Source organism: Lytechinus pictus, chromosome 10 (assembly GCF_037042905.1).
Source record: "Lytechinus pictus isolate F3 Inbred chromosome 10, Lp3.0, whole genome shotgun sequence".
Lineage (NCBI taxonomy): Eukaryota > Metazoa > Echinodermata > Echinoidea > Temnopleuroida > Toxopneustidae > Lytechinus > Lytechinus pictus.
Window position 1 is genome coordinate 35,347,413 of NC_087254.1, and position 27,267 is coordinate 35,374,679.

At 34.9% G+C, this 27,267-nt stretch overlaps 2 protein-coding genes across 2 annotated transcripts; both read left to right on the forward strand.

Moving 5' to 3' along the window:
- The first annotated feature begins 8,578 nt into the window (after positions 1-8,578).
- LOC129270597 (uncharacterized) lies at positions 8,579-13,264 on the forward strand. Its single transcript, XM_054907956.2, has 3 exons — positions 8,579-8,652; positions 9,819-10,433; positions 11,523-13,264. Exons 2-3 carry the CDS (start codon positions 9,896-9,898, stop codon positions 11,561-11,563), a joined length of 579 nt encoding a protein of 192 aa, XP_054763931.2. The 5' UTR covers positions 8,579-8,652; positions 9,819-9,895; the 3' UTR covers positions 11,564-13,264.
- A 3,731-nt stretch (positions 13,265-16,995) lies between these two features.
- LOC129270598 (uncharacterized) lies at positions 16,996-21,600 on the forward strand. Its single transcript, XM_054907957.2, has 3 exons — positions 16,996-17,060; positions 18,704-19,384; positions 21,166-21,600. The coding sequence occupies exons 2-3, from the start codon at positions 18,743-18,745 to the stop codon at positions 21,190-21,192; spliced, it is 669 nt and encodes a 222-aa protein (XP_054763932.1). The 5' UTR covers positions 16,996-17,060; positions 18,704-18,742; the 3' UTR covers positions 21,193-21,600.
- Positions 21,601-27,267: the final 5,667 nt, after the last annotated feature.

Consider the following 27,267-nt stretch of genomic DNA (forward strand, 5'->3'; position numbering starts at 1 on the left):
TGGCTTAAAATCGTCTTATCCTTTGTGGAGAGACATCTCTTTTCCAAACTGTATTAAACCCTGCCATTTTTATATCCTGGGTGAAATCGAATAAGAAGAATCTTTAATAACATCAATATTTTTCCTTTATCCAGCACGACCTACAGTATTTTGCTGTGCAAACCCTTCACTCGCGGAAATTGGTCTGAATGTGCTGCTTATGGAGCAGTCACATTTACCCTACATTGGCCGTTTGGCGAGATTGAAAACAGCCGTTTGAACATTTATTGTACCAGCTACATGTATATAGTTTGAATGAAAATAAATAAAAACGACTGTTTTCGACTCGCTGTGCGGGCAGCGCAGGGGAAATGTGACTGCAGCGTTAAAGTCCCAGGCAGTGACTAGTCTACAAATGTAGACCCACATCTGCAGTGTGTGTACCTCAGCTGATTCAACGAGTCTGCATAGCAGACTATGTCTTAGTGAGGCTGCAGAAGTGGAATGGCTCGCTTTTTCGCTCGCCCTTTCAGCCTGGTTTGCTTCGCAAACCAGCAGATCCAACCTCACGAGCCATTCAGAATCTGCATAGCAGACTAGGCAGTGACTTGGGCACAAAATGTCGATCTCGTTCAGAAATCGAAACAGCTGGGCAATTCCATAAAATAATCAACCTTTTTATACGTCCAACCCCCATTTTTCTCAAGTCTTACTTCACTTTACAAACTGACCAAGTCATGGACCCTTGAGAACATTACTGACTGTCAAACGAACAAGAAATCAGAGACAGAAAATTTTATGAAGTCCCCACATATAGGGGGTCGGACGTACATATTTTATGGAATTGCCCAGCTGTTGATTATATTCAATCAGGGTCTGTGCCTGCAGACTAGGCATGACCAGTGATAGGCAAGGGATAACTCATTAAGAAGACAGAACTAGTATATATATACAAGCAACTCGATTGTGAAGACACCAATTTCTGAAGAGCTATAACATAGGCGCCCCCAAAAAACTTATGAAGTACAAAGTGGTACTCAATTCCCGAGGGTCAATCTTTCCAAGTGTTTCCAAGCGCCAAGGTCTCATGTTTAGAAATATGAAGCTTGTTTTTAAGCATTGACGTAAAATTCTGATTTTTGATCCTTTGTTTCTATGAAATTAATTCCCAAATATCTATTCATTTCAAAATGTTTGATAGACAGATCGAATTGGTAGAGATGTCAAATTTTCAGCGAATACTCATTGTAGTATTTCACCACAAAATAAACAATTTATCCAACAAACATGTTTTAGGCCTTTAGTCACATCCTCACCTTAGTTATTTCAGTACATATGAATTTGTTTACTAATCACCTCTCCCAGTGGCGGATCCAGGGGGCATGCCCCCCCCTTTGAGAGTCAAATAAAGTCAATATTTTTTAATGTGAATATGTCGTTCATACACAAGTGTGCCCCCTTTTGAAAGTCACACCAAATATTTTTATTGGAAAAACATCGGTTTTTTTTAAATTGATAGAGAAAACCTTTTTTTTTTTTTTGCCAGTCAAATTTTCCTTGTATCTGCCTCTGACTTCTCCTTTCATTAATAATGTTATCAAGCATAACAGAGGTGTGAAAACATAACACATCCTTTCCCTTTGTTATCAAAGAACAAAATACTTGGGACACGGAGGACACTTGCCCCCCCCCCCCCCCCGAATTTGACCCGAATTTGTACGCAAATAATACCCAGTGGTCTTCTCATCATACATTATTTATTTAAATGCTTTCTTGCAATTTTTTGCTGGAGACATTCCTCTTTTTTCTGATTTTCTGATCAAATCAATTAAAAATGAGTTACTAGACATTATGAAGCATATACTACACAGAATATACCAGGAGGAATATGATTTCTAAGAACTTGTTCATTCATAGCCACGCCTCTGTCTCTACTCCCTTTATCTATGTCTCACTATGTGTGCGTGTGTTTGTATCATTTACCACGCCTCCACTATCATATGAAATTTGAAAGAGAAAAATTATCAATCAATCACAGCATGATTGATGACACAGATGTTATATGGAATGATTTTTTTTCCACGCCCATAAAATATTGCTAATAAATAGAGGCGCAGTTGATCATCAGGACTTATCTCTAAACCACCTTCCATCGCGATTTCCTAGTTTGCTGAAATACTGGTGACTCTACCAATAGACGATTATATTTTAACTGATACCTTTTGTACCAGTTTAATAGGCCTATTCTCATCTCAATAATTCATCCTCGAAGTGTAGCGTCTGTGCAGCCAAGAGGTAAGTCCCAGAGAAATTTATTTAATCCTGACCCCCAGCCAAAAAAAAGAATAAAGAACGGAATGACTTTTATTTTATTATAGCCAGAGTGAGCTTCTTACACCCCTAACCCCGCAAATCACAGAGGCTTTCAAATTCAACCTGAAACGAATATTCTTTGTGGTTGAGGGATAAAATTGCTTTTCGATTAGGGAAGTGGGTTATTTTAGGTGCTGACAGTCTGAGGGATTTGGAAAAAGTTCCCTACCAAAGGACACAACCGGCATGTCAGGGAAAGGATTCGAACCACGGACCTCCTGGCTAGGTCGAGAAGCCGAGATCTTTTCCACTAAGTCATTACGCCTCCAACAATAACGGAAAATTGAAGTTGTGTTATGAAAATATTTCAATTGATATTTATTTTGATACCTTTTTAAACAATTTAATTGAATTGCATATTTGATTTATTTAATTTAAATAGATAATTAGTAAATTATTATGGAATAATCGTATTTGTATGACAACATTTGTACCAAAATTTCTAGAAACATCGGTATTATACAAACTCAAATAATTTCCTAGACAGTATTACTAATGATTTATAACATTTTAATATCATCTTACCTCCAATACTGCAATATTGCCTGGGGTTCTTCTACTAATTGTTCCTTGTATAGGTTATTACGATTACAAAAAAAGGCTATTGGAATAATTTTCCATTCCGGTTACCTTGCTCACACTAAACCATTATTTTTTCGCTCAAAAGTCTTGAACATATTTGAACTATGCTACTTCAACTTGGCTATTTTCATGTACCTCTGTTATAAAAAAAGATTCCACCAAGTCTTTCTGATTAATATTCTTTTAATGACAATTTCCATTCATATAATACACGCAGTTCCTCTCATTTTCACTTACCAATGACGAGAACTAATGTTGCTAAAAAGAAATCAATTTTTTTTTCAAAGGCCAATCATTTGGAATAATAACCTTCCTTTGTATATAAAAGATAGTCCTTTCCTTTCCGTTTTCAAAAGTATACTAAAATCAAACTTAAATGACAAATAAAATATTTGATCATTTTTCTATACAGGCTTTATCGTTACTTTCTTTACGTTACGTAAATAGATTTTTTAGGTATAGTGTATTGTAAGTTTTTGTGTATATTTGTACTTTTTTTCTACTGGAGGCAGCACCAATAAGGCTTCTCTGCCTTATAAGCTGTCTCCTCGTTTCATAAATTATTTTTATTTCTTGTATATTACTATATCAATATGTTTTGTAAATGTTATTTTAATATATGAACAAAATAAATGCATTAAAAAAATTAACGACATTGTATTTGCCTTTATAAAGGGAAGTGGTGGGTGCATGGTAAGTGGAGCAAACAGCATAGGAGGGTCTTATTTTGCCACCCCTTGAGGACATTTAGATGAGGCGGCAAATTCTTAATTTAGACCTAAAAAGTTCACCCAATAAAAGGAACATGAAAATTAATGAGAATAGAAACAATGTTACACTATTAGAAATATTTGCAAAAAGGAAAGAGTGCTAATTGCAATTAACTTAAATTAACGAAGTGAAAGTATTTTAAAACAAACTAGATAGAAATGGGCATTTACCCATTAGTTAATAAGAGCATGTTAAAATGGTTCATTTGACCAGAGGTCGAAAGGGGTACGCTGCAGAACAGAAAAGAAAAGAAAAAAGAACACGAGGCAAAAAAAGGAGTTGTTAACAAACAAAATGGAATATTCAATTAAAAAATGCACTTGCAGATGAAAATATTGGCAATGATCAGGCATAAGAAGGGCAACTTTGTCTGATATGAGAATGGCCACTTATAAGAAAGCTTTAGGACACTGCCATCAATAATCTTGTTACAAAGTTCTTCTGCAATTTTCTAGATATGACATACCACGTCCCATCCCGTTTTACACGTTTTAAGTAATTAAAAACCCAAGAATCACCATACATGCTCGTGGTGTTTTTGTTGTTGCTGTTCTTGATTATTCACATCATTAACATCATCATCATTCCCTCTCTTGATTTTTTTTCCTTTTCAGATCGGATGATGGATTTCAAGCTCTTAGTCCTATTGATTGTTCTGTGTTCAGCCGATATCGCCTTTGGTGGATGTCCAAGACCGGAAGATCTTCCCATTTCTGACTCCACGGATACAAGGTTCCGGTGTGCTCGTTTATATAATATCGGTAGTTGGAACGAAAGGGAATCATGCGGCGGTAGATGGAACTATGACATCTTAAATCAAGCATCTCAGGATAGTTTGAAAAATGGATGGAACAACCAAGCTTCTGTCATCGTTGTTCGACCTGGATGCAACTTGGAAGCTTACGCACAGCTTTCCTTCGGTGGGTATTATAAGCGATTTTCCACTGGTATTCATTCCTTAGCATATACTGCTTTGGATAATAGCATCTCTTCAGTGCGATGTAATTGCGAGTATACAAATGCTCCCTTAACGTGCGTCCCTCAAGAATCGTACGAACTTGTGCAACATTGTGACAATCACGATGGCGCCGCAGAAAGTCACTGCGAGTATCGGCTTTCGTCGGGCATCGCTATCGGGAATTCTGTTTTTCAAGGAAGACTCGCATCTCGTACCAGCCAAGATGTAGTCGGGGAAGTCTTCAGGCGAAGGTTCGCATCTGAGCTGAATGGGTCAAATGTAACCCCCTATAACTGGTTGTTTGCTAGCGCCTCTGAGTTTAGGGAAACTGCTTATGGTCAAAGAGTCACACATCGCGTACCAGTGGGATATAGCGTAAATCTTAGGCAAGTGGTCGGACGATGTGGTGACACAAAGGTTTTCACCACATATTATAAATGGGAACTTGTCGGAAATCCATCTGATTTAAGGAGCAGAAATGGAGCCAATTTGGGGAGGAACAGAGGATCTGATTTCGGGAGCGATTCAAGCGGATCTGATTCCCGAGAATGAAGACGATGATGAAGACACCGAGTAGGCTGTGATAGCTTCTACATTTTTTTTTCAAGAGTGCCCTTTAATCGCGGGACTTGGTTTTCTTCTATCCTTCTCTTTTGCTCGCTCTCTGAAGCGTATAGGAACGCGACAATGTTGTGTGTTAGTCTCATCATATTTATTTGACTTAAATCAAGCTTAAACGTATTTGTATCACAATACCCTCGTTGCCTCCCCGCAGAAAGGCCGTTAGCGCGCATGTGCGCGAAACGTACATTTTCGAGAAAACGCAAATTATGTTTTGACCTTATTTTGCGCTTTTAGCAGCTAGTGTATTATTTGCTTCCCTATTTCTCATACTTTCTGTTTATCAAAATACTCTAAACGCTTTATAATCTTAAGAAGGAATACCTTACGCCCTTTTTCCGGGAACAAAAATACGCAATCTACTGATCCACTGACCGCAGAAAGGCCCATAGCGCGAATCGGTCTATGCGCGTACGCACGTTGAACGAAGAAACGTCTTGTTCCCAGAGAAAGGACGCGTCTATGTACTTAAGCACGTGGGAGTGTTTTTGCTCATTATGTCATAATTACGTCACATTTATGTTCGAGAATGGTACCAGAACAAAGTTCATGACGTGTTTTTTTCCATTTCAGCAATAAAAAAAAATTCGATTTTTTTTTTTTTTTTTGGGGGGGGGCGCCAAAATACGTGAACGGTCTTTCTGTGGGAAGGCGACGCCCTTGTGCTATTACTGGTGTTGTTTTCTCTTTATGTGAAGCAAATGCCAGACGAAAAATCAGAAATAGAGACTTATGTTCAAAACAGAGAATTATGTTCAAATTACTCTTGTTCGTCTACAAAACACTGAATAAACAGGCCCCATAGTATTTAAGTAACTGTTGACTGTGATATACCAACTAGAAAACTAAAGTCTGCCGACGATCCTCGTCGTCTAAGGTATTAATAACATTTACATTGGCCGGTTATAGAAGTTTTACTGTGTCATTGTTAAATTACTGGACTGATTTGCCTCTTATAATTAGACAGTTTTCATGACAGGCAATTTTCTGATTAATAGACAGTAAAAACCCATCTCTTTCGTAGTTTGTATTTTTAAGATTCCGTTTTACTAATTCATTGCTTACGCTTTGAGGCTATGGAAAAAGCGACAGTATCAGTAATAAGTAAAAATAATGATAATGTTAATATTAATAAAAATATTTATAATACTATTACTACTACTACTACTACTTCTACTACTACTACTACTACTACTACTACTACTACTACTACTACTACTACTACTAATAATAATAATAATAATAATAATGATAAAATAATAATAATAACAATAATAATAATAATGCTAATAAATGACAGGCGCGGATCAAGCGGGGGATCGGAATGTATGGGCGCACCCCTTAATATTCTAAAATCTGATGGTGCAGTATGATGAATGCATTAATTGCGCACCCCTCCAAAATGATCGACAACTTTTTTTCTTCTTTTTCTCTTTTTTTCTGCTCGTCAAACTTTTCAGACAAATTCGCTCCCTGTCACAGTCCCGCTCTGGATCCGCGCCTGAATTGAATAAATGTATCTCATTAAAAATCAATCTATATTGATATTGATCATGTGAATAATTCTTAAGCATATGCTGGAAAAGACACAAATCTCTGATAACGTACCTATTTCTCAATTGATAAACTGAATGACATCTTCTTCTTTTTTTCTTAAATGCAAGTAATTCTTGGTTATTTCTCTATGGATTCTATGGAAATCAATTTCGTTTGTCTAATTTTGTCATTTTAGGTGGATGTTATATCAAAATCAACAAATAGAACTTTTTATTGCTATCGATGAACTATGGTAGCACTGTAATTATGTATCATCATCCTGTGGATTGAAATGGTGTTGAAACTGAAAATAGAATTATGTGCTGTATAACTTGTGAATGTTGGGCAAGTGCTATGGGTATAGGGACGTATATACAGTGATTTAATTTCGAGAAGACAATATTGCATGGGCATGGTGAATTGAATTATTGGTCCATACATGGAGGTGTGTGGGTGAGTGTGTGCGTAGGTGTGTGTGTGCGGAGGTGCCGTGGCCGAGTGGTCTAAGGCGCCTGACTATACATGGAAAGTTCGGGGTTCGATCCCCGGCCGTGGCACCTATGCCCGTGAGCAAGGCATTTAATCTACAATGCTCTTTTATCCTGCTTTCAAATAAATGGAAATGCTATTTGCATTATTGGTAACTAGGTGTGCACTTGTTAAAAAAAAAAGTGAGAGAGAGAGGGAGGGGGAGTTGTGTGTCAATGTTCATCGTTTAAGAATATGAATAGCTCCCTCAGTGTAACTATGGAAAAAAAAACAGTGAATCGATGTTCACGCAACGTTTCTTAGTTATTATTGGAAACACCCATTCAATGCCAAATCTCACTTGCGAAACCAACTCCAGGGCAAAGAGTTACGATTGATCCAATCAACCTCAACTATGGAAAGCCAGCAACGCCAACATCTAAAACACTAGTTTGTTCAAAATATTTTCTAGATATGATGTACATGTATATTCATACATTCACTGTTTTCTCGACAATTAAATATGCTTATCTTTGTTTTCATAGGATATATTCCAAATTCCCTAAAGAAAAAAATTATGACATTAATCGATTTCCATATACTTGAGGTTGATCGGATCAACCGTAACTCTTTGTAAGACCGGGCCGAGACCGACCAAACCAATTACATTATTTACAGTAGCATACCATATAGGTCGGTTTGGAGTCGGTTTCGTTGGTGTGACCGGGCACCAATAAGGCTTCTGCACCTGCTGCAGATTTCCACCTCCTGTGGAACAGACTATAATGATTTTTTGCAATTGCCATGGGGACGGATTCCAAGAACACAGTAAATCTATTGAAAAATATACGTCAAATGACAATGAACAGAAGGAAGGCCATTGTCGAAAATTGGTGGACCAGAACGTTCAGCAGTTTCATCCTAAGTTTCTGAGTAGACGAAAAATTGCAAATATATCGTTTGTCGAGAGTCAAGAACAAAACTGCTGTTTTGATTCACAAATTTTCGACAGAGCTTCCTTGGTTGTTCCTTGTCATGGAAGGCAATTGACAATATATTTTCTTTGTTCTTGAATCCGTTGCGCGTTGTGGAAGAGAAAATTCTGTGTAACGTTCTTTGGAATTCAGCCTACACGTATTGATCAATACTCACTGTTCACACCCTTATGAGAAAACGAACCAAATGACCGTGAATGGGTGAGATATTTATCAATTAAACGGTTTAACCTCTCACAGATAAATATAACAAGTATTATTCATCGCTACATGCATATGATATGCCTATATTATCATAGTATAATGAAGCAAGATTTGGAATGGTTTGGTGATACGTCTGTGCGCTCTGTCCCACATTACGTTATAGGGGTACGTATCATATATTTGTTTTATTTTTTATTTTATTCAACCAATTCAGAATCTCCGGATTTATATCATTTATAATCATGCGTATAACAGGAGAACTATTATAACTTTGTTAGAATGGGAATACAATCCCTCTTACCGTTCATGTAAATTTATTTTCTTTCACTTTCACTCTTGTTTCTGGTTTACTCCACATGACTTAATATTATGATTTTTTATTGTGTAGCTACACTCTTAAAACAGATCAGTAAAATTGACTAGACCAGTAGTCAGCTGGGTGCAACTGACATGACAATCAGTGATAGTCACATTTCTGTCATAGATTCTAGTCAGGAATAACTCTTTTCTAGTCAAATACGACTAGAAAATAGTAAAATATGACAAGAATTACAGTTGCACCAAGCTGACCCTATTAAATAATCATTTTTGATTGATTTGATTTTAGAGTTTACCTAACACAGTTATGAGCTCGTCATTTGATATAATTTGTTTTCAATATCAAATCATTGAGTTGTAGAAAAGTAAGATTTCAGATATAATGAAAACACAGCAGGGTTGCTACAAAAGAAATGTTTCTATTTCTAACGCTCTCAAATTTAGAATGAATTTTTTTATCAAAGACATAGCTGATTTATTAATTTAAATACAAAATATAGAATCAATTTGTGTAACTCTTCATTGAAAGAATAAGGATAGGGTGAAATGAGGTAAAGAGAGAGAGAGAGAGGGTGTGTATGTGTGTGTGGGGGTGCGTTTGTGTGAGAGAGGGAGAGAGAGAGGGGGAGATAGGCTGAGTGTAGATAGGGGAAGAGGGAGATGTAACAAAGGGATTTGTATTTAAAAAATGGTCTGGAATATGAGAGCTTACCACGGCTTCACGTTTAAGTGACTACATTATTGTTTCCGTTTTACTATAAGACGGACTGAGATTAATTATTCATGAACATGGAATATTGTGATCATGTTAGAAGCTATATTGTTAGTATGAGTCTGCCTTTAGATTACCTCTTGTTAATGTGCAAAAGGGATCCTTGAAAGAAATACTTTTTTTTTCTTCTTCTTCTTCCTGAATGATGAACACGACAATTACAACAAAGTTAGTAGGCCTAATTGAATATCAGGGTCGTTTTATTCTCTGCTATAATGTCATTATCACTATTTGCCAACAGAACTTATGCATACGCTGATTCCAAAACGGATCTCCTACTGATAATTTGTGACAGAACTCATTTCGAATGCCACTACCATGGCAAGTTATGAATCAGAAGGTACAAACCGAAGCTTCAAAGACCCCACACAAACAGACGACATATACCCTCCGCCCCCTGGATTCGATAGCCCTCCTAATAAACCTGATCGGTATCGGCCATATGGCGGGAAGAGCAATGGTGAGAGATCCGCCCAAAGACCTAACCCTGACACTAACTCCCCCGGCATGAACGATGAGTATAAGAGAAGAGCGAGCGTCACGAAAAGAATATGGAGTATCCTCAAAGGAACTTTCCTTTGCGCGTGCCCGTTGTTCATCATCGGCCTCGTCCTTGTAGTTCTCGGTGTAGTCGACGTACCAGCCGGCAATGACCTCATCAAACCAGGAGCACCCATACTCATCATCGCCATGGTCTTCCTCATCGTCACAATCATCCTCCTCGTCGTTTACAAGGTCAGGGGTATGAATGCGTACGACATCGGTCAGAACAGAATGACGGGAATTGTCAACAACGGTGTTAATGTTACAACGCAGAGATCATCGAATGAAGAAAATCGTCATGAAAGAAACGAAGGTAATATCTATGAGGCTTGAAAAAAAGATTGTTCAACTATGGTTTAACCATGGTGACACACTAGAAAAGGGGGTTTCCAAATCTACAATAGGAGCATTTAAGGTGTGCTGGTGGGTTTATTTGAAAGACTACCTGTTGATTATGGATTGAATAAGCAAAATGAATTTACTATGCATTTAACACAATTTTAATGTGGCTCAAAGTAAATATAACCAAGTGACAATTTTCAATGTAGAAGGACGAATTAATGGGGAAAAAGGCATTATTAATAGGCATATGTACATTTATGCACCTATATCATGTTTAATGGTGCTGTTAGCTGTATTATGCATCCAAAAGGGTGCAGAGGTGAACCATTTTGAGGAAGTTACAAAATGTGAACTTTAAAAAAATTGATAATGTATCCAATAGGTGCAAAGTAGCAACCTTTGGTTGCCAACAGGCATTTCACGTCACACAACAATAATATAAAGGTGCGTACACCAACACATAAACTTTCTGATAGAGACAGACATAATTTTTCTTCCAAAGATAATCATTAGAGAAGCCATTCAGAAAAGCATTATCATTTTCCATAATATGATGTATATTACATTATAGAAAGCGCAAACTTGTAATTAAAGATGTATTAACGTATTATTAACGACTTGAGATGTTTATAAAACGGTATTCAAGTTCAGTTTTTTCACGTGGTTCGTATATTTCGAAAGTTTAGAAATATTTCACTTCACCTACATGTATTACACACATATTGTGTTGAGTAATCATGAGTATCATTGCCACCCCATAACTATCTTTCATTCCTCTCTTTTCCCCCTTTATTTTCTCCCAATATGTGAGGACAGGAAATGTCAAATTACACAATCATCGTGTCATCACTCACTTCCAGGTTTTGATATATTAGGTTGATACGTTTGAATATCATATTGCATATACTTTCAATGCAATAAATTGAGGTTAAAAGAAAAAACTAACATTGATGTATGAACGAATAGGCGTGGACATTATCCATTCAATACCTATACCCTTCCTTCTGTGCTATACCATACTGAAACTATCAAAAATTCAATATGTTTTATCAATTCACAGATTCAGAGGATCGAAGATACAACGAATCAAGAAGAATCTAGCTTGCCACATGTCCACAAGACGTCATTGAAAATGCCGCAGGGACTAATATAATTAGGCATACTTACAAGTTACATTGTTTATACATCCGTCACTGATTTTTATGAACCGTCAAGGACCTAATTTACCTGAGTTGTGCGGGAACTGTACTTTTTAATCTGAAAGTAAAGTGGGTGTGGCGAGGTTACATGACACACAAAAACTGTTTCCGACGAATCGCGCTGTATTCGACTCTCTCATTGGCTGGTTCAATCGTGTCACGTGACACCGCGGACTCGTCGGATCCGTGCAATGAAACTGTCAACGTTTTACTTTCACATAGCCGCGGCTTTGTTTGTTTTTACTTATATTGTGTAGATTTTACTGCTCAGTCTCATCGATGTTAGTCATTGTCATTGAAAAAGTATTTAAAAAAAAAACCTTATCCCCAATCATGCCAAAGTTGGATACTTATGACTGCTATCACAGGAAGAAAAATATAACGAGAATTAGTGCAGACACTTTTCAAGATATCTCTGACTGGAAAATCATCATTTACTGTATCTCATGGGGAGATTTATATATATATATATATACTATATGTTGGTGTATGGGATGAACTTAATATGGTGTTTATGGTCACTTTTTATTTCACTTTTGCGTAGCACTAAATAATTATTTTCGGCCTTTCTGGACTTCATTTTTTATAACATATCCCAGACACATAATAAGTGGGACCTTGTAGCTCAAAATCGATGTTAATTTATGCCTGACTGTCAAGAACAATGAGATTGCTAAGATGTTGTAAATCTCAAATGGCAAGCAGTATGAAAAACCTTCAAATTGGAAACAAACTTAGTCATTAAAAAAATCATATTTCTCTCTTCCGCATATCTGCTCTCAGGGTGGTAAATTACTATCTAACATAGATAACATTGAAATCAGAAAAGAAAAAAAAATCTGAGTAACTTATTGAAAAGAAAATATTTATGTTTTCAGTTTTGATTTATGCTATGTTATTTCTTTCATTGTGTTCATGCTCTCTTATTCATTCACTTACCATGTTTATGTTCGATTATTTATTTTATCATGTTTATGTTCTTTTGTTTGTGGATGACACCGTTGTAAAGCAGCTTAAACGGACTACCCTGCAATGTTTTGTCGATTGTATTAAATAACACATGAATAAATAATATTTTAGTAATTTTATGCTATGTAGCATCTTTTTATATTAATTTTGTAAGCATATTCACATATTATAGTCTAAAAAATCAAGTTGTATTTAAAAGTAAGAGCAAAAGCAGTTATTGAATTGAATTGAAGAATTGAATTTATTTCCGTTAGAAACAATTAACAATACATACTGAAAATGACAAATGAAACGGGGGGATGGCCCTACTCAGCAGCATCAATCATGGTGCTGCTGGTCTACCGAGGGGTCCTCAATGAAATTATATGGTAAATTTTAAATTAAGATTTTGAATATATGTAAAACTGATTTATGTTTATTCCTATTACACTGTTAATGTATATAATCCGAATAAAGTAAGTGTCGAGATGAACAGCATTTAGGTACTATTTTTATTTCCTGAATGCAGTTTCAACGCCAATTTTTATTACAAAAAGATTAATAATGATAATGGTATTTATATAATTTTTCATTATCAAGAAAAATACGGACATAAAGGATAAGGAAAAGGAGAAAAGGAAGATAAATAGAGAGGAAAAAAGAAGAAGAGGAAGAAAAAGAAGAAGAAGAGGAAGAAGAAGAAGAGGAAGAAGAAAGGATGAAGAGAAAGTGGAGTTGGAAGAAGAAGGGGTAATAATAAGATGAAGAGAAGGAAGAAGAAATGTTAAAGAGGAAGAACGGAAAGAAGATGGGACAGAATATGAAATGAATAAAATGAAGAAAATAAACAAAAAGACTGAAAAGAAGCTAGAATAAATCGCTCGTAACTCCATTCAAGATACTGCAGTTCGTTCAATTTAAGTGATTTAATTATTTCTGAATGACATGCTCGCAATCGAAGGGCATTTGAAATCATTTTAGTAAAATCTGTTACTCCACTCAAAAAAGTTAATCAATTACGTCATATTAGGAATGTTACGTCAATTCAATCCATGAAAACATAGTATAATTCAGCCTCTTTAAAAGCTTCTTTAAAGGGTGAATAGTGTGAATCATTCATACTCAACAAACATCTAACATTCCAAATTTACAAAACTTGTAATGTATACACTCTAAATGTCAAGGATTTAAAATAAATCCAGATCGGCTGTGAATAGTGAATATTAGATTCAGATTTAAATCTTGTGGATTTGAATATAAATCTAAAAGATTTGAATTCAAGTCTTTTGAGATTTAAAAGTTATTCCTTAAGACTTAAAATAAATTCAAAATTCGGCTGGTCACTTTTCACAGCCGACAATTAGAGTGTAGTGGCCATCGATTTCTCTGTCCAGTCGTTGATTCTTGTGGAGAGTTTGATGTTGTACAGTATTTAGCACCCTCTCTCGGTTATGTTTTTATTTTATTTTGGAAAGGGTGCTTTAAGCACTTTATTCTACAAATATAGGGATTGGATGTCATAAAGCTACAACAAAATAAATGATTATTACTTTAATGCAAAATTTCAACAAATTCAATAAAAACTATTATATTAACTGTTGTATACATACTGGGTATACTTATGACTAGGAAATGCATTTTATAGGGTGGAAGACTGGAGGCATATGCAAATAGGGGGGGGGGGCTCACCTATTGTACAATGTATTTGGTCAAGCAGTATTGGAGAAATAGCAAACAGCCGATGTGTAGGACTTTAATTTACCTGTAGGCTGATATAAAGTTAATAGTTTGGTCAAATTCGATGGGCTTATGTACAAAAAAAAAATTAATTCAAAATAAATAGGGGAACGAAAAGGAGGCCATTTAAGCTTCATAGGACATGAGTACAAATTGATTCATGATTTCATATTCTAAAATGCATAAAGAAATCATGATTATGGCGACGGAAGTGACGACGATGACGACAAAAAAGAGATGAATGAGAATAAGGTAAATGAGAACCCCTAAAAAAAGAAAAAAAATTGGAAAATCTGTTCATATTTTGGGCATCAAAATATATCAGATAAATATTCAGGGTCAGTGGCGTAATTAGCCAAAAATTTCGACATTTTTATTATAAAAAAATGCAACTTCGTGTTCGATTTTTGACAAAATATTCAGAAAATGATATCACATTTCACACTTCTTTCTTTCGTTTTCTCTTCTTTTTTTTTGCTTGGTCGTAATTTTCTTATGTTGTGGAAAGCCCCCCCCCCCCCTACCTGTACGCCACTGTTCAGGGTGCATAATTTACAAATCGCTTTGATGATTTTTCCGTAGATTTTAGCATATGAATGAAAAGTCTACAAATCGAAGGATATTTATGCGCTACATAATTATGATTTACATTCATTCGCATTTGTCCTCATCCAGAATTACCCTAATTCTAAATATTAGTATTTCTCAACTACCGAATACCTGATTTTATTTTATTTCCTCTTCGAGGGACAACACAGCGGGATTTTTTAAAAGCGATTCTGCCGTTAGATTTTTTTTTTTGCACTTGTGAAGCAACGAGGTTTATCAAATAATCTATTTTTACATTCATTGCACACATATTTTATTCATATGATTCCTTCAATACGCCCTCTTAATCAAATTGAATTCAAGATACAATAATGAAGATACCTAATAAAACGAATCATGAACAACCACACCCAAACTCCTTGATTCTAACTTGCGTCAATCAAGTAGTGTCTTGCTTGAGAAGTAGATAAATTAGATCCGTTGTGCGTGCCAGGGCAGGTATGATCCTTTTCTCACTTTCTCTTTCTTTGACAAAAATAAATATTTTTTTATATAAACATTTATATTAATTGGTTTTTCATGATCAGGATGTAATCTTGTCTTGTTGTGTTTTTGGTCCATATTATTTATAAGAATATTCTTAATAAGAGGCTGCACTCAACAAGTTCTGACTGTTTTTAGCAGCCTCCTCCATATTCCAAACATGATTAAATGATAATGTTTGAATGATAATATTGTACATTTTCTGTATGTTTCATGGCTTTTTATATCAAGATGCATTATATTGTAATCGTTGGAAATTAATCGAAATGATATGAAATGAAATAAAGTTTGGGCAGAAGTCTGCCGAATTCGATTATTAAACTACTCTTTTTTGTATGTCATTAAACTTTTTTCGTCCCGATTTGCAGTGAAAGGTGATGGTGTATCAGTGTGTGGGGGGGGGGGGGTGGAGAGAGGAGGGGTAATTATGGTTTCCCGCAGAAAGAAATTGCATACTGAGGAAATAATAATGGCTATATACATTCAATTATTCAGAATAATGAAATATCACATACTCCACCATGTTCTATCACATGTTAATTCAACTTGTCAAATCAAATCAATTTGAAAATCTCATCTGATTTAATATGATTGAAGAATGCTGTGCACTATTTCGCATTATAGATGATGTGTACATCAACAACTAACGATCCATTCGATAACACTTTGTTTCGATTAAAGGACTCATCAAAAATCAATCTATGAATAAATAGAAAGAGGACACAGAAGAGGTTGATAAAATGTAAATTGTAAAAAAGAAACATTGCCCAAAATTATAACGATAAAACTAATAATGAGAGCAACAACAGTAAATGATGATAGCAATGATATTACTTCACATGCTATTATTGTTATCACCACTATTATCATCATTATTAATTTTATTATTTTTATCATTATTACTAGTATTTTTATATTCTCCTTCTTATTATTATTATTATTTATTTAATTCTTGTTATTATTATTATTATTATTATCATTATTATTACTATTATCATCATTTTTAATATCAATAATAATATTATTGTCTGTTGATACTATCAATACAATCAATATTACTTTTAGTATGATTTGATCTTGAAGAATGAGAATATAAGAAGAAGAAGAAGATGAAGACAAAAATAATGAAGAGAGAAAGATAAGTTGGAGATGACGAAGAAGAGTAAGTAGAATGAGAAGAATAAAAAAGGAGACAAAGGATGGAAAAGAAGGAGACAGAGGAAGAAAAAATATGGAGACAGAGAAAGAAAAAATAAGGAGACAAAGGACAAAGAAATATGGAGACAAAGGAAGAAAAATAAATGGGTAGAGGAGAAGAAAAGGTTGTAAGAGTTGAAGACGAAACAGAAGCACATTGAAGGAAGTATGAAAAAGCTCTCTAAACAACAAAAGAACCAATCTCATTATAAATAAGTCGAGATCATATCGTTACCATAGCAACTACAATTGTCGGGGATTTTCCCGGCAGGCGTGTATCTGGAAACTCGCTGTTCTAGCTTCTCTCCTAGCATATATAAAGGAAGAAATATATTTACACTCCGAGTTTACAATAATCAAGGAGACTGAAGTGTGATATTCGGTGCGGTTCTCTAAACAAACACACTCTGCATTGTTAGCGAGATGTAAGTATCATCTTTATTGTTAGAGTTGGTTGTCGTCATTAATAGGAAACTAACTGTGCTGTGATTATCCACCAAAATTATTTATTCTTCTTAGACTTCTCGATATTTTTTTTTTATTCATCATGGCTGCATGAATGATCATGGAAGTAAATAGGATCTGCTTTGCAAAAAATATGACTTTGTTTTATTTCATACTTTCATCGAAGTTTTTCGTTTTCTAGATTGATTGGCCCAAAATATGGCCTTTTATTTACATCAATAATAAAAGCATACGTGTGACATGGTAAAACGATATATGAATATATAACATTGCAAAGAGGCAACAAATAAAAACAATTATCGGATGCAGGGACCAGCAGGGGCCTAACAAGGCTGGTCCCCTAAGTGACATTCAAATATTATGTATACATATATATACGTATATACATATATCTATATACATATATATATATATATATATATATGTATATATATATATATATATATATATATATATATATATATATATATATATATATATATATATGCATAAATATGTATATTAAAAAAGTGTACGCCAATATAAAGGGCAAACAGGCAACACAAAATTCAACTGAATGAATGTTTGGTTTGTAATAGATGATTTGTATTGTCTTTTAAAAAGAGACATTGACTGGCAAGATTTCTGTTCTAATTTCGAATAATTCCAAATCATAGGTCCTCTGTAATCAATTATGGAACGAGAAAAATCACATCGGTATTTTGGTAAATATGGATAATTTTATTGATAGTACTTTGATAGATAAATAAATCATATTACTTAATATTCCTATGACACAAGATATTTCATCTACATGTATCACACCAAGACATCTTACCAATTCTGTCATTTGTATTTAATTATCGTCAATATAAACTTTAATTTGACTTGAATGTAGGTATTTTTGTTTTGAGTATCATTAAATTTGTTTTACTAAAGTTAAGTAACAATTCATTTGCAAAAAAAAAATATTTTTTGTAACTCAATATGAATGCGATTGGATGTTCTTAGTAGATTATCGTCAGAAATAAGAAATAAAGACCTGTGTCATCTGCAAATAAAATAAAAAATAATATGCTGCTAGAGTTCGGTAAAATTTGAATAAAAGAAGGGGGCCGAGATTTGAGCCTTGGGGAATTCCCATGGAAACAGCTTTGCCAGAAGAAGTAAAAATTTCCAATGCTAACAAACTGTTATCTGTTTGATAAATAGTTACTAATTAAAGCATTTGCAATACCCCGGAAGCCATAAAATATAATTTCCTAATTAAAATACGGTAATCCATCCAAGCAAAATCAACTTTTTAATGATATCTAAACATGATAACCGTATCTTAAAGATCGGAATCAACTTTAACGCCTCCAACTTTCGCTCTCGCCAGGGATGCTGTTTTTTTTCTATATCAACCTCCGATACTGAGTTGAAATATATATGTATTTGCCCTTTTCTCTGAGAGCAATGGAGGGAGAAACGACAACAAAAAAATGTTCCATGAATAAGATTGTAAAAGATAAACATTTTCATTTGTTTGAAATAAGACTTTTTATGTTGTGGAATGTTAAGATGATATTGTCATCTAGAATATGCATTTGTTGTAAGAAAGGCGTTTTCCATTTTTTAACAGTTTTTACCGAAATTGTCTGAAGAGGAGTAAAACACAACAATGCAGAACAACAATAATCATATCGGAGTAGGTGAAGCCGAGAGAAGAGTCATTCGAACAAAATCATCATCAAACTCATTGCCCTTATCATCGTCATCGTCGTCACATCGGGATCGAATAAGCGGTAAGAAGAACAATTCTGATCGCAACATCACTTACACAATGAACGCTAAACTTGACGTCGAAAGCTATGATCCTAAAACGGTCCACGTTAATAATTGCGTCGTTGAGATTATTGGGAGGTCGGCGTCGAAACGTGATGCCGACAAAAGCTCTAACCACGCCGTTTACGTAAATAACGACAACGATAATCAGTCAGTCGAAGAATATGGCCCATCGCGGTGGAAGAAGAGATGCATTAAAATTTCATGGTATGTCGTGATCGGAGCTTTCTTGACTGCTTGTCCCGTGTTCGCTGCCGGCATCGTGCTCGGTGTCATGGCTTACTCTGATCGCCCTACAGCACACCTGCTTGTAAAACCAGCCAACATCGTTCTCAGTATGTTTTTCTTTCTGATCGGTGTAGGAGTGGGGTTCCTGATATTTATGTTTATTAGAAAACGTCTTGGATTCTGGGCCAAGGAAGATCAGAGGGAAATGGTGACCGATTTCAGCAACTTTATTCATGAGGAACCGACTGTGGTGAGTGTCTGGATTATGTAGGCCACACCCACCCACAACCACCCTTACACACAAACCTTTCGCGTTTTGGTTTGGATGTACGTTTTTAACAGCCCCAGGCCACGGACATTAAACTTAATTGTCCAGTATTTTGTCAATATTATATTCCATGCTGTAATGACCTATTAATTAATATCATTAGACAGACATGGCCCCCAAAATGTAGTAAAATGTACCTCATGATTATGACTTGATTTTGGCAAATGAAATTTGAATTAAATCGAGTCAGTTTGACCTGAAGAGTTCGAGGACCGTTGGATTAGTCAAAAGTCAAACTTTTTTTTAATTATTACATAACAAAATAGTAGTAAACACAACATATATCAATCAATAAAACCAGAGACCCGTCTGACAAAGAATTACGATTGACCCAATCAATCACAGCTATGGAAAGCCAGCAGCGTCAACATCTAAAACACTAGTTTGTTCAAAATCTTTTCTAGATATGATGTATATTCATACATTCATCATTTCTTTGAGAATTCAGTGTGCTTCCCTTTGTCTTCAAAGGACATTGTGCAAATATCTTGAAGAAAAAATTTGAAGTTGATGGTTTTCCATATACTTGAGGTTGATCGGATCAATCGTAACTCTAAACATGCTCAGGGAAGAAAGTTTTCCATGATTTAAGGAAGGCATGAATACGTGCTTGAAAAAAATAACAGCAATATTAATCCTTTGGCATTTTTAAATTAAGCGTTGTTGTTTAAAGGGGAATGGAACCTTTGGAACGAGTGGGTTTATGTGGAAAGAGAAAAATCAAAGAATAAGATCAAAGAATGTTGGAGAAAAATCGGACAAATAATGAGAAAGTTATGAGCATTTGAATATTGCGATCACCAATGCTATGGAGATCCTCCTATTGGCAATGCAACAGAGATGTGTGATGTCACATGTGAACAACTTTCCCAGTGATGGACTATAAAATACCCCCAAAATGTCTTCTTCTTTTTTTGCTCTTTCTTATGGTGAAACAAACTCTTTATCCATAATGCATTATTTAAAAATCTGTATTACATGCCCTTCTATAGGAAGAATTCACGATCTTCTGATAGATGTGATAAAAAGAGGCAGTTAAAGTTAAATATGTAGAAAAGTAATGGGAAAGTTGTTCACATGTGACATCACACATCTTTGTCGCATTGCCAACTGGAGGATCTACATTATAATAATGATCTAAACTTTAAATGCTCATAGCTTTCTTATTATTTATTCAATTTTTCTCAAACTTTCGTTGATCTGTTTCTTTGAGTTTCCTGTTCTCACACAAGTTACCTGGTTTTAAAAGTTTCCTTTTTCCCTTAAATTTCATTTTTATTGTTAAAAATGTTTACACTACCTGATCCCGGGACCCGATCACTTCATTTTCTAAACCCGGTTGTTTAGAGCATTTTGTTTCATTTGAATGATGTTGTAATCAAATATTTGACTATACTTTTTAATCTAAACTTTAAAAACGCTGTTTAAAATTATAAGCACTTTGTATATGCCCGTCACTCCAACAAGAGTACTACTGCTTAAAGCTTTGAGCAAGTTCATTAACTTTTTAACCAAGCTTAAACATTGAAATATAAAAACAAGTTTAAGCAATTGTTTAAATGTTCAAAAAAAAAAATTGAATGACGGGTTTAAACAATGTCCTAAACATTTGAAACTGCGTTTTTACAATGTGGGTAGAGCACGGACGGTAGAAACGTTCCCTCTTTGTTAACGCTATAATCTTATCTATCTATATATTTCAGGTTATCCGGGATTCAATAGTAAGATAGCTGTCATCTGTCATATGGAAATGAATTAGTCATATTCATGAAATTCTGCATATTCAACGAAACGGCAAAACCAACGGCAAATACATCTGAGCAACAGTACGGAATACTATAACTTCGAAAGGCGATGTTCAGACGAAAAGCAATTAAAATGTACAATCGAAGAAATCTACTCAGTTTGCAATCATCGCAACGAAGTGCGTTGTATGACTAGATTTTAGAAATATATTTTAATATATTTCATATGAATATACATCTTAAATATAAATGCTGACTAATGCACCCAATTATGAATTGTTTACCATGTATATGGTGTAATTATGTACATCGCATGGAAATAATAAGGAGGACAAATTGGTAAAGAAGAAGATTATTGAAAAGGCAGTTTTAATGTGATATAATTTTAACATTGGCCAAGAAATGGATGTACAGAGTTTGCAGAGAAAAAAAGTCACAATAGATCGTCTCAAACCTCTTTTGGTTTGTATCAATTTTGGTTTGAGCATTTACTAGTACTAGTATATGGTCATTATAGCAGGGCCGCTGGGAGTACAGTTTTCAGAACTGAAGCGGCTTCCCTGGGTAAATATTTATTATTATTCTTATTATTATTATTATTATAGTTTATGTGCTTTGATGGTCTATGAGAGCTTAAATTGAAAATGCAAAATATCATTTTTGTGAACATCCATAGCATCAACATCCGTATAACAGAATCATTAGCATTCTGAATTTTTATATTTTGGATCACGGAAATTTTATTATCATTTTCTCTTCTCTCATTCTTTCTCTCTCTTTACAAAATTAGGTTCATATTTGTTTGGATTTAGGGCTGTAAGCCGAAAGATGATCGGATCATGAATTTCATTGCTTAAAATGATAATCTTGAAACGATAATATGGATAATATATGGATATTCTGAAACAGAAAATACAGAGAAGGTCGAGTATAAATTAGAAATTCATGCTTTAATTTTTTTTCGATTGTACTTTTGGGATGTTTGAATAAAGGTAAGTCCGTTTTGGATATATTAAGCTAAACATTTTAATTGATGTGTTCTATAATCATAAAACTATCCATGTGGGATAAATTGAACACACGTCACGATAATTCCTTAGCAATCCAACATTTGTGATATATCGCTGATTTGTAGGAGGCCATTATGCCAAAACGCGAAAGCACTGTAGAAATGAAATTCCTTCAAGTAATTGCACTGCGACAAAAAAGAAAATGCCTCATTTAATTCTGTATTGTAGATGAATAACATGCCTGGTTAGTGGTTTGCTTTAACCCGTCAAAGAAATTTTGTAAATAAAATAGGACCAATTCCTCTATGACGTTATTTTCTATTAATGTATGACGTGTTTTTTTGTAATCTAACATGTTTGTGAAACTTAATCATTGAATAATAAAAACTTGTTATTCTGAAGGGTTTTTTATTCCGAAAATGAAATAAGATTCGATGCTCCGATTTGGTACTACGAAAATGAAATAAGGTTCGATATTCCGAAGATTAATCTTTTAAAAAAGTAAAAAATAAAATTCGTTATTCCAAGGTTTGATCTAAACCGGAAATAAAGTTTTGTTCGTACTATATGTATATGTCATATTTTCGTACTGACAATTTCCTTTTTGGAGTATCAAGTCTACGAATCTAAACTAACCATTACACTGCGGACTATCGAATTTTTTTTTTGTCGGACTAACAAACTTTCGAATGATAAACCTTTGGATTAATACCGCGTATTTTCGGTTTATCAAATCCATACTCATGTTTAGACTAACGAGTAACGACAATACGGGTCGCGAGGTCAAGTGGTTCGAGCACTGGACTGTGAGGTCGTGAGTTCGAATCCCCGCTTAGCCATTATTTCTATTTTAAACAGGAAGGCCCGAGAGTAATTTCTGTCGTTTATTAAGGTCAGCCACTGTAACTGATAATCCTAATGGTTGGTGCAGGTGCAAGAAAAACTTTACTGCAAGTCAAATATGGGTTTCAAAATCAACCATATGTCTTGCAACTAATCACAAATTTGTAGTTGATTGCTGTACTGCTTCTTGTAAGAAAGAGTGTCAACTGCTTTGCTACAGCTAAAATTAATGCATCACTTCTAAAATTGCAACATAAATTTGCAATTGACTGCGAAATATTTTGTTACAACACCATCTTAGACGTAAATGTTTCCTATGTAATGGGTTATTCAACACATCCGAAAGCAGCGCGGCCGAGATCCTACAGGAGTTACTTCGAATGAACATCAGTTCATGCTGGTGTATGTAAATTGCATTGTATTTCGTTATTAATGAACATTCGGAATAACAGGCATAATATCGTTTGAATATCATATTTTTGGTTTGGGGTGTATGCGGCACTGAATGTGCAACTTGTTTCGTTCCATGCTAACGGGTAAACGGACGATATGAACGTTATTCATAGTATTGACGGATTACGTAACACAATTGACGGCATACAAATCGATCTATGATGTGTTTCAAATTCCTTTTACCACGTTACAATTCTCTGTATTACAACATAATAAGCAGCCGACGAACACGATCAGCCAAGAATAGATCTACCTTGATCACTTTATGGTAAGTTGAATTGATTTCTATTAATAGTATATTTAAGAACAATAGAATCAAGAAAAAAAAGAAAAGGGAAATTCCCTCATTATTGGATAAGCGTCCTCAAACTGATATTAATTATTAATTCTTATGCATATGGTTATCGTTGATATATGTACGTACCTCTGTTATCTCACACGCGTCACATCTTACGTCACGTCATTCATTTCATAGTAAAAACTACTTGTGCATTGCATCCGATTATCAAATACCCAATTCAAGTAAGTGTTTGGGAATTGATGACAAAGTGCACTTTATGGTACTTTGCGTGATTTACGCCTATTATTGTCATCTGGGTACTGGTATGATAAAAGATTATTTGCTTCTACCGTTCCTTAAAGTGGGCCATGACAATATATAGACCAAGAAAGTCGTGATTGTGGAATTAAAAAAGAAAATCTGAAATGGTAATACTTAAGATGATGATGCTACAAATCCTAACAAAAGATACGGTACAACTCCGTTGGTAAATTGCTCGTACAATTATGTCACGGATTTCAAAAGTGTAAAATTAACAAGTGGAATGCCTCTGGCCGTCTCACCTGCATCACGCGATTCAATATAGCAGCAGTGCTGATTTTGAAAACTACTATAACTCGCACAAGATGTTCAGTGATACTTGGTTACTCGTATTTCCACGTTTTATGAACTAGACCAATACACTTATAGAGATATGATGGCAATTCAACAAATACCCCCAACGTGGCCAAAGTTCTTTGACCTTACATGACCTTTGACCTTGATCATGTGACCTGAAACTCGCACAGGATGTTCAGTGATACTTGATTACTCTTATGTCCAAGTTTTATGAACTAGACCAACACACTTTCAAATTTATGGCTGTAATTCAACAAATACCCCAATTTGGCCAAAGTTCATTGACCCTAAATGACCTTTGACCTTGATCATGTGACCTGAAACTTGCACAGGATGTTCAGTAATACTTGATTACTATTATGTCCAAGTTTCATGAATCAGATCCATAAACTTTCAAAGTTATGATGGTAATTCAACAGATACCCCCAATTCGGCCAAAGTTCATTGACCCTAAATGACCTTTGACCTTGGTCATGTGACGTGAAACTCATGCAGGATGTTCAGTGATACTTGATAAACCTTATGTATAAGTTTCATGAACTAGGTCCATATATTTTCTAAGTTATGATGACATTTCAAAAACTTAACCTTAGGTTAAGATTTTGATGTTGATTCCCCCAACATGGTCTAAGTTCATTGACCCTAAATGACCTTTGACCTTGGTCATGTGACATGAAACTCAGGCAGGATGTTCAGTAATACTTGATTAACCTTATGGCCAAGTTTCATGAACTAGGTCCATATACTTTCTAAGTTATGCTGTCATTTCAAAAACTTAACCTCAGGTTAAGATTTGGTGTTGACGCCGCCGCCGCCGCCGCCGTCGGAAAAGCGGCGCCTATAGTCTCACTCTGCTATGCAGGTGAGACAAAAATGAATCAGTAATTGTCATGCAGGTTAAATCTATGATTTTTTTTTATTCATTTAGATACTAATATTGCCCTTGAATTAAAAAAACTAATCGACAGCAATTTACCATGGTTATAAAAAAAAACGTTCGTATGAAAATACATGTATAAGTCCAAAATAAAAGGTTTCCTTATTCATCTATACTCAGATAAATTGTTAAAAGATAATTATGTTGGTTAACATTCTTACTGTTTACCATCGTTCAAAAGTTTATTTTCAGTTTAGTTTCAATTGAATATTATATGTAAGTTTGCCTGCTTCTGCTTGTGATTATTGTTAATAAAGAATAGTTTATTGATAAAATGAGATAAATTAATGTTTTTTTTCATCTGGTACTTAATTGTGTGTGTTGTAACAGGCCTGGGTTCCTTGGGAGCATTTCATCAACATTAATTTTGTCATCCGACAAGTTGGCAGATTTTAGGCTTTCCTTGATTCTGATTGGCTGAGAAGCACTGTTACAATAGCAACTGTCATAAACATCCGGTATTGTTGGATTATACGTCCGACAAGTCCTTTGATGAAAATAATGCTCACCAGGTATGATAGGATTAGGGTGAAGCATTCTTAGATATTTTGTTGTGCAAGCACTGGTTTACATTTTGAAACGATTATTCAATCCCCTTATTTCATTTAACAGTATTATGATACTAAATGACGATTATAATAAAAAAAATGTAATAAATCGCAAGTTATGCATTATAGCTTTGGCCATTTTTTAAAAGAAAATATCAGTGTTGTGAAAAAGGTGAATATAGAATATTGGTAGGCGTCTTCCTTTCCTGGCAGACATTTTTTATGGCCACACCAAAACTGCAAAAGAGGGAGGATAGCTCTGATATGAATGACTGAATGAGTGGATGAATGAATGAATGGATTGATAGATGAATGGATGAGTGAATGAATAAAAGAATAAATGAATGGATGAAAATTAATGAATGAATGATTGAACGAATGGATGGATGAATGAATGAATGAATGAAAGAATAAATGAATGAATGAATGATTGAACGAATGGATGGATGAATGAATGAATGGATTGATTGATGAATGAATGGATTAATGAATGAATGAATGAATGAATGAACGAATGGATGGATGAAAGAATAAATGAATGGATGAAAATGAATGAATGAATGATTGAACGAATGGATGGATGAATGAATGGATTGATGGATGAATGAATGGATTAATGAATGAATGAATGAATGAATGGATGGATGAATGAATGAATAAATGAATGACTGAATGAATAAATGGGTCGATAGATGAATGAATGCAAGTAGGAATTAATGAATGTACGGATGGATGAATAAACGAAATGAATGATTGAACTGAATCTTGTCCTCTTTTCTGGAAAATTTGCCATTCACTGCATTTAGATACACAATGTGTGATGAGGATGGAGCCCCCGTATCCCCATCCACATGCCCCAACATTCTCCAGGCAGCCCGTTGCCATGGTGACGCTACCAGGATGCGATCCAAGCCTCCTTGTGTGTTTGAGATGGTTGCTTCCGTGGGGTTCTTACTCCTCATCATCGGCTGTCTCGTCGTCGTCGTCGGTGGTGGTCGAAGACCACGAGGTCAAGCAGGACTTGTAGGGCTGTTCATCATATCAACCGGATTTTCATTGCTCATGGGTAAATACCTTTTTTTATCAGTAACGCTGCCGCAATTTTCAGATTGAAAAGGGGCGATTCAGACAAGGAAATTTCTCCCAATGAAATGTGCAAGGTAGGAGCTTGAAGCTTCAGTTTTTTCTCTCGGCTTGAAAAAAAAATGGTTTCATTTATATAGTTTTCACAGGAGGATTGTTGAAAAGCAAACCGGAATAAAAACAAAGATTAAAGGAAAGATGCTCATTTCATTTGGAGATAACATAGCTTTTATCCTCACGATACTCCGTGTGTTCGTGTCTCCATCCAGTTATAAATTATTCCTGTTT